The sequence below is a fragment of the Hyaena hyaena genome, unplaced genomic scaffold (assembly GCF_003009895.1).
Source record: "Hyaena hyaena isolate Hyena2069 unplaced genomic scaffold, ASM300989v1 scaffold_705, whole genome shotgun sequence".
Taxonomy (NCBI): domain Eukaryota; kingdom Metazoa; phylum Chordata; class Mammalia; order Carnivora; family Hyaenidae; genus Hyaena; species Hyaena hyaena.
Genome location: NW_024081339.1, coordinates 731,015 through 743,637, shown reverse-complemented (window position 1 = coordinate 743,637; position 12,623 = coordinate 731,015). Strand labels below are relative to the sequence as shown.

The 12,623-nt window shown below is 49.1% G+C and overlaps 1 protein-coding gene across 1 annotated transcript in view; it reads left to right on the top strand.

Moving 5' to 3' along the window:
• Positions 1–444: 444 nt before the first annotated feature.
• Positions 445–12,623, top strand: part of ADAMTS16 (ADAM metallopeptidase with thrombospondin type 1 motif 16) — a 145,937-nt gene continuing 133,758 nt past the window's right edge. The window contains exons 1-2 of the mRNA XM_039217681.1: positions 445–694; positions 6,471–6,796. Of these exons, the coding sequence (XP_039073612.1) occupies positions 445–694; positions 6,471–6,796 (576 nt within the window). The remainder of the gene's footprint in view (positions 695–6,470; positions 6,797–12,623) is intronic.

Sequence of the window (12,623 nt, the reverse complement as noted above, 5' to 3'; positions counted from 1 at the left end):
CGCGCGGCCCCGGAAGGTGGGCGAGGCGCCGAAAGCCGATCGGGAGCGCGGGGATCCTCCTCCCGCCCGCCCCACCCCGCCTGCTTTCTCCGGCCTCTACCCTCCCCCTCCGGTCCCCCTCCGGCTCTCCACCCCGCCGCCCCCGCCGACTCCTCCCGCTGCCCGCTCCCCTCCCCTGCCCTGCTCCTCGCGCCGCTCTCCCACGGTGCGGGCTGGGGCGCCACCGCCTTCCCCGCCGCCGCGGCCGCCACTCCGCCCCCCGCGCGCTGCGAGCCGCGCTGATAAGGCCCCGCGGGCGGCGGAGAGCGGCGGGGCAGCTCTGCGCGCCGGGTCCGCGGTGCCCGCTTGCAGCCGCCCGGCTGGGGGCCCAGCCCGCGGCCCCCGGCCCCTCCGAGCGCCCCTGGGTGGAGCGGCGCGTTCCCCCCGCGGGGGCGCAGCGCGGCCATGCGGGGCCCCGGGTGCGCGGCGCTCTGCGTGCTGCTGCTGGCGCAGGTGGGTGCGCGGGGGAGGCCCCGACGGTGCGGCGGGGAGCCCGCGGCGGCCCTGGCGCGGCGCGGCTCTCACCGACGTGTCGCGGCTGTTTTCCAGCAGGCACCTGCGTGCTGCGTGGGACCCGCAGCGGCCTCGGCGGGGAGCGCGGGCGTCCGGCGACCTCCCGGGCCCGCGGAGTGGCCCGCCTGGATGGCGGAGGGCGGTAAGTCTGCGGGACGGGGGTGCAGTCCTCGCCGAGGGGCCGCCGGTGCTGCTGGTTTCCCAGGCGCTGCGAATGTGCTCGCAGGATGAGCCGCGCTTCCTCGCCTGGTGAGCGAGCGCCTAGGAGCCGGGGTCGCCAGTATTTACATTGTATTCCCTGGGGAGCCGTAGCGCTCACCAGCGTTATTACCACAAGCGGCTGGAACAAAAGCAAGAAATACAGATGCAACAGGAAAATTTAAAAAGCAAGGAATTATCTAAAGGTCTTACTAATTGATCCATTCAGGAAATGGTAAAGCACCGGCGACTCCTTTCTCCTCACCTTCACCCCGTCCCGATCCACCTCTGGCTTCTTAAATGGAAGTCTCTGTGCCCTGTAGTGAAGAGCGGGAGACAAAAGAAAGCCGTTTTTGCTCAGTACTTATGTAGTGAGCATAAGTACTCACGCTCAGCGGGGGCATAAGTGAAGTACAGCGCAGGGCAGCGCAGTGCCATGATTTGGCATAAACCGAGTCTGATCCATTTGCAGTGTGCGGTTTACTGCTGCATTTGTAAATTTCCTGTGAACCCCATTAGGGTCAAAGGGCAGGCAGGTGGGATGGCCTGTTGCTAGGTGCTTTTTATCTGAACCCAGTCCCTTGGCGATTGTTCGGTACTTGTACTTTGCAACATTTCCAACAATAAACTGCCATATCAAATGTCAGTGTTTTAGAGGAAGAACTAGGTTTGATTATCCCAACAGATTTTCAGGAAATCTAGAAGACTACAGTTAGCAATTCAAAATGTTTGAATATAGTTTTTAACCTTTCATAAAGACAGGAGTTTGACAAACGCCTCCACTGTTTGGAGTCTCTTACTGGGAGAGTTCGTGATTCGTCTATAAAATGAAGTGATAGGTTCAAGAGCACTGGGAACAGAAGACTTTCTTAGGACCACCAGAGGGCGCTAGATGTAAGCGATAGGAAATACTTAAAAAACTGGCTGTGTAATTGCTAGAGAAAGGTAATTATCTGTCTATTTAAAGGTCACCTTCTTGGCCTGGCCTCGGCCTTCTTTAATGTTTCCCGTGGTATGTAATTATCCAGATTGTATTTGATTGTCCCTCCACAGACAGTTTTTCAAAGGATGTTTTTATAACGATTCTAGTTCTCTAAAATCATGAAAATTCCTCAAGTCTCAGATTTTCAGATTACTGTATGGCATTTATAGGAAATAAGCTGTCTTTAGGTAAGAGCGTCGTAGGCAGAGAAGCACGGCCAGGAGTAGAAGGCAAAGACCTCCTTCCTACATGTGCTTCCCCCGCTCGTGGCCAAGGCAGGCTCCCTAGAGCTGGACACCAGCCTGGCCGGCAAGTGGTGGCTCCAGTCGCCTGGTGTCATAAGCCCAGCATTTCCATGACAACCACACAGCTTGCTCGGTCAGAAATGGAAGGGGAAGGGGAGAGCCGTCATCAGTGAAGTTCTAGCCTAGTGGGTACACCACCCCCCTCACGCCCCTTGGTGTGTTTTAGGTCTTTAATTGTAAGCTAAGTTGAGAGCGTGGTGTCACAGCAGAGCCAGGGTGCACTCGGTGGGACCCTGGGGTCAGTTTACCGTTGGGCGTCTAGGTATCTGTTACACACGTTGGCTTTGGACTTCCTCCTTTGGCCGCTAGTTTTGTTTAAAGTAACACGTCATTCAAACAGGGATTGCAGATTTTGCTCCATGTCTGGAGCAATTATGCAGTAGGAAAGAGGACCGTGTCTCTTCTGTGAGGCGGCCGTGGATAATGAGACTCTTTTCAGACATCAAGAACACCCATTTCGTCTTGTGGCTGATTCGGAATGGTGCTTCCCTAATAGGAGATTGTAATGCTTTTCCTACGCATTGTAATAAAAATAGCGACTCCTGGTAAAAAGCCAAGACTATCAGAGATTCCTTAGCTTTTTAATCCTGGAGTAAGCGACTCTTCCAGGGCAAGGTGTAGAAGCTCTTTAGAAATTTGTTTCCTTGTACATCACAGACCTGTTTGTGTGTGTGCATCGGGAGATTCTGTTGATTTACATTCAAATATTCAGGTAACGTGAGACAGGGCGATCGCTTTCAGGTTCACCTGTGGGGTGCTCCTAACTCTTTAACAGGAGGCTCTTTGGAGCCCGGATCGGTAACATTTTCTGGTTCCCATACTTGCTCCATGGCGGCTCTCAAGCCATGTATGTGATGTCACTGAAATCAGGGGTGGGATGCGAGGTGCAGATCCTCTCTCTGGCCCTGGTACCAACCAGCCCTGCATGCTCACGTGCTGTCCACACCTCCTGCACGGTCTTAGGCTCGTTGCTGTGGTCAGAAAACCTCTTGAAATCAACTCGTCCTGACCACAGACGGGAGCAGCCATATGTGACGTTTTCCTCCCTCACCAAGTGTGTGTGGGACACGGGTCTAATGCAAGGGATTCTCAGCGATCGGAAATCACACTCATTTTTTCTTGAACTCACAAGCCAATGGCTGAGGGGATTATCATCTTAAAACCTAGGCTCACAAGTTAGTTTTTCCAGTTTATTGAAGTCATTTATTGACTTCTTTCAGATAGTACTGTGTGGAGGATGAGATACTGGGCTTATTTTGCTCATTCACTGAATTCTTTAGTGATGACCTTTTCCACGTCCATTTATATGTAACGGGGAGTACACGCTGGATGGAAAGCACCACTTTGGGGCTAAACCAGGACCCCCCGGCCGTGGCCGTATTGGCATTTTGTGGCGGGGGTCTGGCCTGGGCATCGGAGGGTATGTAGCCATATCTCTGGATTTGGTCATCAGGTTCCAGGAGCATCAGTGTCCCCCTTCCACTTGGTGACAAACAGAAATGTCTGCAGACAGTGGTCTCCCGGGGGCGTGGGAGGGGACCCCCCCGGCTGAGAATCGGCAGATAGGACTGGAAACAAGTCTTCTTCCATCACATGTGCCCTCCTTGCTTCTTGGGAACGGTTGTCATTAACCACAAAGAGTGGCCTTGCTGCGGGTGCTGCTCCTGTCCTGAGGTCACCGGGTACCAGCCCTCCGGAGTGCACTGCTACTTTCCGTAAAATTTTGACAAGCTGGTCACTGAAAATTAAAATAGATAGGGGTGCCTGGGCAGCTCAGTCCCTTAAACATCCAACTTCAGCTCAGGTCATGATCTCGCGGTTTGTGGGTTCGAGCCCCGAGTCGGGCTCTGTGCTGACAGCTCAGAGCCTGGAGCTGCTTCAGATTCTGTGTCTCCCTCTCTTTCTTCCCTTTCCCCATTCATGTTCTGCCTCTCTCTTTCTCTCAAAAATGAAAATGAACATTAAAATTAAAAACAAATTAAATTAAAATATATAACATTACAGCGAAATAAATCCTCTTAAGAACAAAATGGAAATCCTCAAATCTCATCCCTTATAATTATTTTACTAGGTTTGACATTATCTGTGCTCTCGAGGTTATTTACGGCAGTCACGTCTGTCTGGGGATCCCGGGGCAAGTCTCTTCCACACTGCGTGTCGGGTGATGTCACACGGACATCCACCATGCAGGGGGCGTTACCCCAGGGGAATTGACAAACGCCGGGACCCAGGCGTGCGTGTGTCCCCCTCAGGGAGCTGGAGGTCAAGGACGCCGGCTGTGTTCATGTACAAGAGGCTCCTCAGTGACGCTGTTTTGAGAGTAGGTATCCCGTGTCCCCTCCAGATAAAGGAGACCTGTTATGTGACTTTCAAACCGAGGTCAAAGAATGGGGCTAATGTCATCTGCAAACAATTTGATTTTTTACAAAGGTGGCCATTTTTATGTGCAGTAAATGTGCTGATGAGCTAGTTCCGTTGGAACCGTTGGACTGGAGTGAGGTGGGGCTGGCTCCCTGAGAGCGCCGGGGGCAGGGTGAGGGGCGGCACCCCCAGAAAGCTGGGGGTGGGGCAGGCGGTGTGGGCGGACGTGATAAAGGGCCTGCAGCAGCTTCCTGACCTGCGTCCCCCTTTCTCCGCCCTGCCTGCCGTCCACCGCGTTCCTGGTAAACCGTGAAGCCAGCCCAGGGCTCCTGCCTCGGCGTAGACTTTGACGGGTGGCTCGAGTTGTCTCTCGGGCCCGGCTCCCCACCTGTCCGCAGGGTGCCCGCCCAGGCCTGCGTGGCAGGACCGGCCCGTGGGCCCAGAAGAGTCGCCTGTCACAGCTCTTGATCAGAGGGGCTGCCTGGGTGGCTCGGTGGGTTAAGTGTCCCACTTTGGCTCAGGTCGTGATCTCACCGTTGGTGGGTTTGAGCCCCGCGCCCGGCTGTGTCCTGTCAGCCGAGATCCTGACTCGGATCTTCTGTCTCCCTCTGTCTGAGCCTCTCCTGCCGGTTCTCACTCTCAAGATAAATAACTAAACTCAAACGGACAAACAAAAAAGCTCTGGACGGGAGGAGACAGCATCCCTGGGGTCACAGAAGCCATAGCCCAGCCTTTGGTTGACTCGCCCCTTGATGGGGTTGGCTGCCTGGCACGGGACACTCAGCCACAGGCTTCGGCGTGGGGGGCTCCATGCAGGCCTTCCCACCCGTGGCCTCCCCTGCCTCCCCCAACCCACGGAAGGTCATTGGCGGCCTGCTCCCTTCCAGAGCAACCTTTCTGTTACCTGCCGGACAGCATAGGGACATGTGATCACGCACCAGCATAGAAAGAGATCGGTTGCGAAAAAAACCTCATTTTTCTCGAAAAAATAATTACCCAATCACCTCTTACTTCTGACCGAATGCCATTTCTGTGGGATTCTGTTCTATTGTATCTTATGACTCCAAGAAACGTGTCTAAGTCTGGCTAGGGCAGAAAAGGGCCCCGGTTACTGAGTATCCATCAGAAGAGTCTCTTGACAGCACATACTGGTAATGAAAGGAGCCTGGAAGCTTCCTTCTGGGCTTCCCACAGAGAGGAGAGTGACCCAGATGAACAGAGAAGGCAAAACTGAGGGCCGTTGGTGGCTGAAACCCGGCAGACCTGTAAGGGGGTCCTGAAATCTGATAGCCCCTCGGGGGTTTCCAGACTTTTCCAAAAAGTATTTATCTGGACATGTTTTAGGCTTCATACTGTGAATCAGAGTGGGCAGAGGACCTCAGTGTGCGTCCGGAAAGACCCTGGGCTGTGGAGTCTGATGGAGGGCCAGGGACTCAGGCCAACGAGAGGGTCTGCCATGGTTTTCGGTGGGAGCAAACATGTAGGAGCATTTCCAAATGTGAGCGTCTGGGAACCCGGAATATGTCTGCATAGGATTCCCAGGACTCCTTGATTTCACAATTAAATATAAAAATATTAAGCAGCAAGGAATGCCCCTCATATTTGCTTTTTTAACTGCTTTCTGAAGCTAAAATTTGTCAGCTCACTGAAGATGTTTGTTAAAAACCAAAGCGCGACTGAAAGAATATTTAGAACCATAGATGATTACATTTTATCATGAGTGTAAAGTGAAATTTATGAAATGTAACCCTAAACATCCCATTTTTTAAATTTCTTGGGGCTGTAACGTGTTTTTCCATTGAAGTGTCATAGATTTTGCTGACTGGGGACCTGGGAATAGCCCACGATGGGGGAGTAGTGACTTCCTTAGCGGCCACTTGAAGGTTTTCCCTTCTGGCTCCAATTGAACGCACATCCTACAGTGTGCGTTCGAAGTTGGCTCCGTGTTGCAATTTCCTCCATCATTTCCTATCGGCTGGAAGCATTATCTGGCACTATATTAAATTCTAAGATTGGCTCCCAGAGTCTTTTCTTCTGAAATTACTCAGCCAACCCTTGCCTCTGTCTTTCAGAGTACGAGCTGGTTTCTCCCTATGAGGTTGACCACAATGGAGACTACGTGTCGCATGAAGTCGCCCACCCTCAGAGGAGGAAGAGGGCGCTGGCCCAGCTCGGGGTTGAATCTCTTCACCTTCGGCTCAAGGGCTTCAGGCATGACTTCCACATAGAGCTGAAAGCTTCCAGCAACCTGCTGGCTCCTGCGTTTATGGTGCAGACTCTGGGGAAGGGAGGCACCAAGTCGGTGCACGCCTTCCCGCCTGAGGACTTCTGTTTTTATCAAGGCTCCTTACGATCCCACAACAGTTCCTCAGTGGCTCTTTCAACGTGCAAAGGTTTGGTGAGTACCCGCTGCCTGTAGCGAGGTGATGGGGACAGGGGTGTGTGTGGAAGGGGAGGGACTTCCCTTGGGATCTTTTAGCCGGCGCTGCCATCACTGCAGGATGGATTTCTTTGCTCGGTAAAAGCAGGAGAACATGGCCAAGTCACACTGTCTAAAGTACGGGGCGCTGTGTCCTCCTGCACATTGGCTGTGGTGCGCGGGGCCAGACTTCTGGGGTTGTTTTAGAAGAACTGCAGAAGAGTGCGCCAGCATGAAACTTGTTCTTAGAATTTAGGTCTGAAGACATGAACTCCGGGGATGCTCTCACTGTGACTCGCTGGTCCATTGCTAGCGCTGGGGAAACGCCTTCCCTCTGAATAGAACAACAGCCCTCCCCTGATTGGCCGGGTTCCTTATTTGATCAGCTGCTTGAAGGCACTTCACTGCTGTCATTCTGTCGAGGATCACATACGTACAGATTAGGGTGTTAATTCCAAATGCGGTGCTGAACCCATGGCCGGGAAGTGAGGTCTCCCTGGATGATTCTGTTGGCGCGTTGCCCCTTTTCTTAGCACAGCGGAACCTTGGATTGCTAGTAACTTCTCCTGGGAACATTCCACAAGATGAGCAAACCTTTCTAACACACATTAATGGTTTTTAAACATTCTATATATTCACTTTTAAGAGACAGAGACAGAACATGAGTGGAGGAGGGGCAGAGGGAGAAGGAGACACAAAATCTGAGGCAGGCTCCAGGCTCTGAGCTGTCAGCACAGAGCCCGACGCTCAAACTCATGGACCGCGCGATCATGACCTGAGCTGAAGTCGACACTTAACCAACCGACTGAGCCCCCCAGGCGCACTGATAAATTTTAATTTGATAAACGAGTAATAGGAGTAGTTCATGATGCCAAATGTCATGTGATCACAACTGCGCCAATGGCTCTTCACACACTCTCTCTCTCCTCTCTCTGTCTGTGGGATTGTGGGTGATCATTACCCATGCTCCATGCTAGGTCTCAGGCTGTGGTGTTTGGCAGAAATCAGTCATTTCTCAGAACATTGGAAGGTGCCCACAACTGGCACTAGTATATTCTTTCTCACTTCAAAGCACCTTTGGACAGTCCTTGGCTTTTCCAGACAAGATGAGCTTCGGAAGGCTTTGCTTCCCTCTAGGTCATTGGATAGGTTCCTTGTTAAAGTCACAGGAAAAGAAAAAGATTCTGTAGAGCCGATACATAGCCGATATTGATTCCATTAGTGATAGTGAAAGTCATCCCACACAATAACCTTCCTGTCTCTTGTCTCCCTCACACCAGCCATGAAGGTTTTCAAAGGTAAGTGAGGGTTAATTTGTTTATTTTTCTTTATATTTTATATTTTCATTAATAATGTGTATTATATTACAGTACTATACTCATTTTATATGAGTATTTTTGGGGGTTGTGGCACGAATCATCTGAGTTTCCATTATTTCTTATGGGGAAGTTCGCTTTGATAGACAAGTGCTTTGGATTACAACCATGTTTCTGGAACGAATTCTCACAAACCAAGGTTTTTCTCTATCTGACTTAGACATTGAACATCACTTATATGCCTCTGGGGGTCCCCTTTGCTGGTCCCTACGGTAAGGAGCATCCAGCCAAGTTGAGAAGTTTGGTTTTTTTTTTGGTTCATTTTTTTTATTGACAGTAAAGCCAGGTTAGATAAAGGGTTTACTGGATTCAAATTAATAAATACAATAATTCAATAATTTAATTATAAAAGGAAACAGTCTACTTGGAAGTTTTAGCAGAAATTGCTAAAGACAAGGGACTCCTGGCATATAATCTGTCCCTCAGGCTGACCCAGGCCAAAATCTTAATGTCTCATCATTTAATTTTCTTGAAATGTTTCCATATTTTTAAGCAAGAAGAGCTTAGTAGATACTTAGAGTCTTGAGTATATTAATATGTCAGACACAGCCAAGTGAGACAGGTCGTAGGTAGCTGAGGCGAAATGTGTGGTCGTGCTTTAAGGTCTTGAGTACATTAAAGGTTTAGCAAACAGGTGTTTGAACATTTGTTACATTTCTAGAAAATGTGTTAAGTCTGTCTTAAACTCCTTTCTCTCTTTGGAAAGAGGGAATGCAGACTCTGCATCTTAGAAGGATTTTGTGCACGGCTGTGTGAGTATTGGATGCTGAAGTTTGAATCCCTTCAAATATGACAAATGTGCAAATGCTAAATCCTGGTAAAAAGTTTTAAGAAATATTAACACCTGCTTTTCAGGGAAATTTGAAATGTGTTTATTCCATGTCTACTCTAATTGGTAAACGGCTTTTGGTCTGAGAATGGACACAGCCAGGATTTCCAAGGATTTGGCGGTTATTTGGCATAATTTTTACAATTGACGACAGTGTGGGTTATTTCTTCCATGTTCTTCCAAGACAAACAGATCTCCCTTAATTAAAGGGCTAGAACGCTTCATACAATGCATCAGAGGAAGAGATCTCCTCCTTGGCTTTCTTTATGAAAGCTCGGACCGGGAATGGAAGTCATGTGTGTGGAAGGGAGGTGTGCCATGCTTTCAGAATTCATATCCTTGGATTTGTTTGTGGAGCTTGGGTGAGGTGCTTCCCATGAACCCAGCAGGGGTGTAGGCTTACTGACGCCCAGGTCTCCCTGAGCCAAAGCTCTCCTGATGGCTGAGCTGTGCCCTGGATGCCGTCCCGTGAGCCGAGTGGGCTGGCAGCAGCTTAAGATTTCTGGTTCTCTTTGATCTCCATAGGAGTCAACGGCACAAGTTGTAAGTGACAGCTACGTGTATGATAAAGAACTGAAAAAGAACAGAAAAAAGACTCCTCTGGACAACGAATGCTGGAATTTAATATTTCGGTCACTGGAATAGAAATCTGTACGCTTTCACCATTAATCTTCCAAATCCATTAAATCCAACTTCGCTGCTCTTTTGTCTGTAGAGCACCATTGCAAACATGACCTCAGCTAGACTTAGGAGTGGAAGGTGCAGGGGCGTTTGCCATAGGACAAATCAAAGGCATTTTAAAGAAGAAAAAGGGAGGGTAAGAAGTTCTCCGTCATTAGCCAGATAAGGAAAAATATTGAATGGGAACGTCCCTCAACTGGCTGCCAAGTCCGTTATTTCTTTCCTGATTGATGGATACCCCATTCCTCCTTCAGATCTCTTAAGGTATGAAGAAAAATGGTGCTATATTAGATGAGGGCTTCTTTTTGATTACTATTGGTTTTTTTGGAGGGAGAATCTAATTACAGTACCAGGTAGATCTCTGTTAAGCTTTGCTTTCTTCTTCCAGTGTTTCTGGTTGACCTGGCTATTGAATGGCGGTCAGCTGTCAGTAGAATTCTCTTTTGTTTGTCCTGTTGTCTCTCACACACCTTTGCAGACCATAGGGGACAGCATTATGAAAATAGATCCCTGGTGGGGGAGAAATAGCCTATATTCTGTTCTCCTGGTTGGGTTTTTTTTTTTTTTTACCTACCATATGGGACCGTTACCTTGAAGTTAAAATATATTGCTTAACTGAGAGTTTGACGTCTTCAACTGGAGAACGTGGTTTATGATTGTGAGACAGTATTCCATGGTATAGATAAACCACATCTTCTTGATCCATTCGTCCGTTGATGGACACTTAGGCTCTTTCCATGTTGTAGCTATTGTTGAGAGTGCTGCTATGCTTAGCGAAATAAGTCAGGCAGAGAAGGACAAATATCATATGTTTGCACATATAGGAGGATTAGGAGGAATTTAACAGAAGACCATGGGGGAGAAGAAGGAGGGAAATGGTGGGGGAAAGGGAGAGAGGCAAACCATGAGAGACTCTTGAATGCTGAGAAACAAACTGAGGACTGATGGATGTGGGGGGGAGGGGGGNACGGAGGACCATGGGGGAGACGAAGGGGGGCAATGGTGGGGGAAAGGGAGAGAGGCAAACCATGAGAGACTCTTGAATGCTGAGAAACAAACTGAGGACTGATGGATGTGGGGGGGAGGGGGGATGGGCGTGGAGGAGGGCGCTTGTGGGGATGAGCACTGGGTGTTACATGGAAACCAATTTGACAATAAACTATTTGTAAAATATATATATATAGATATATATATACCACAAAAAAAATATATATATATGTATATATATAATTGTGAGACAGTGCAGTTACCAAGCTGATAAATAGTTCTCTCCCCAGGCCCTCAGCTTTTGAGTTTGGGAGTGCTTCGCTGTAGTTGTCCAATGAGGAGCATTGTCAAAGTGAGCCGCTGATGGTGTGGTCCTATTGATAGTAGGTAGATATTCTTGTAAGACTAAAATGGCCATTTTCCGGAGGCTCTTGTGAAAAGCGAATGGGCTTCAGTACTGGGCGGCACTGGTGCCTGCCAAAGCCGGGCACAAGGCTCTGGTGGTCTGGTGAGAGGCAGCTCTGTTAGCACAGAGCCCGACGTGGGGCTTGATCTCGCAAACTAAGATCAAGACCTGAGCTGAAATCAAGCCCAGGGTATGTAGTTCACACACCATTCCCCCCTTGGAAGTGTGTAATTCAGTGGTCTGTAGTAGATTTCCGGATTTCCAGATCACCACCACCTAATCTGAGACTCCGCATCAACTCAGACAAAAACAAAAAACAAACAAAAAAACCAACCCTGAGGACTTCCATTTCTCCAGCCCCCATCCGTCCTGGGCCCACTTATCTTACTTTCAGTCTCTATAGGTTTGCCTAATCTGGCGATTTCCTATAAAGGGAAGCTTACAACATGCAGTCTTCTGTGACTGGCTTCTTTTGGTCAGCGTACTGTGTTCACATTTCATTCATGTTGGAACTTGTATCAAAACTTCATTATTTTTTTTTAAATGTTTATTTTGAAAGAGAGTGAGAAAGAGAGAGCGCAAGCAGGGGAGGGGCAGAGGGAGAGAATCCCAAGGAGGTCCACGCTGTCAGCAAGGAGCCAGACACAGGGCTTGAACTCATGAACCATGAGATCCTGACCTGAGCTGAAACCAAGAGTTGGATGCTTAACCAACCAAGCCACTCAGGCGCCCCAATACTTCATTATATTTAGTGCTAAATAATAATCCAATGTACGCATATACCACATTTTTTAATGTTTTTAATTTATTTTTTTGAGAGAGTGTGAGCAGGGGAAGGACATAGAGAGGAGAGACAGAATCTGAAGCAGGCTCCAGGCTCTGAGCTGTCAGCACAGAGCCCGACACAGGGCTGGAACCCATGAACCACGAGATCACGACCTAAGCCGAAGTCAGACGCTCACCCTACTGAGTCCCTCAGGGGCCCCTTTATACCACAGTTTTTATCCACTGAGCAGTTGATGGATATTATCGTCTCCGCTCTTTCTGGCTGTTGTGAAAAACACTGTTATCTGCGTACTAATTCTTGGTAGCCATGTTTCTTTTCTCTTAGGTTTATACCTAGGAGCCTAACTGCTGGGTCCTATGAGAATTCTGTGTTTAACGCTTTGAGGAACGTCCACACAGTTTTCCACAGTAGCTCTCCCACTTTGCATCCCCCAGCATCATAGGAGGTTTTTAATTTCTTCACATTGTAGCCCACACGTGTCCATCTTTTTCATCATAGCTCTCTTGAGGAGTATGAAGCGGTATCTCACTGTGGCTTCGAGTAGCTGCGTAGAGAGCGTTGGAGAGAGTTTGGGTTGTTTTTCTTCTTCTTATCGTTGGTAATGTTTTCTTTCCAGCACTCTGAACATGTCGTCCTGTCTCTTGCCGCCTGTTGTTTCTCAAGAGAAGTCAGCTGTTTATCTCACTGCAGTTTTACTGTTTTATTTTATGGCTATTTCGAGATTTTCCTCTTGTCTTGGT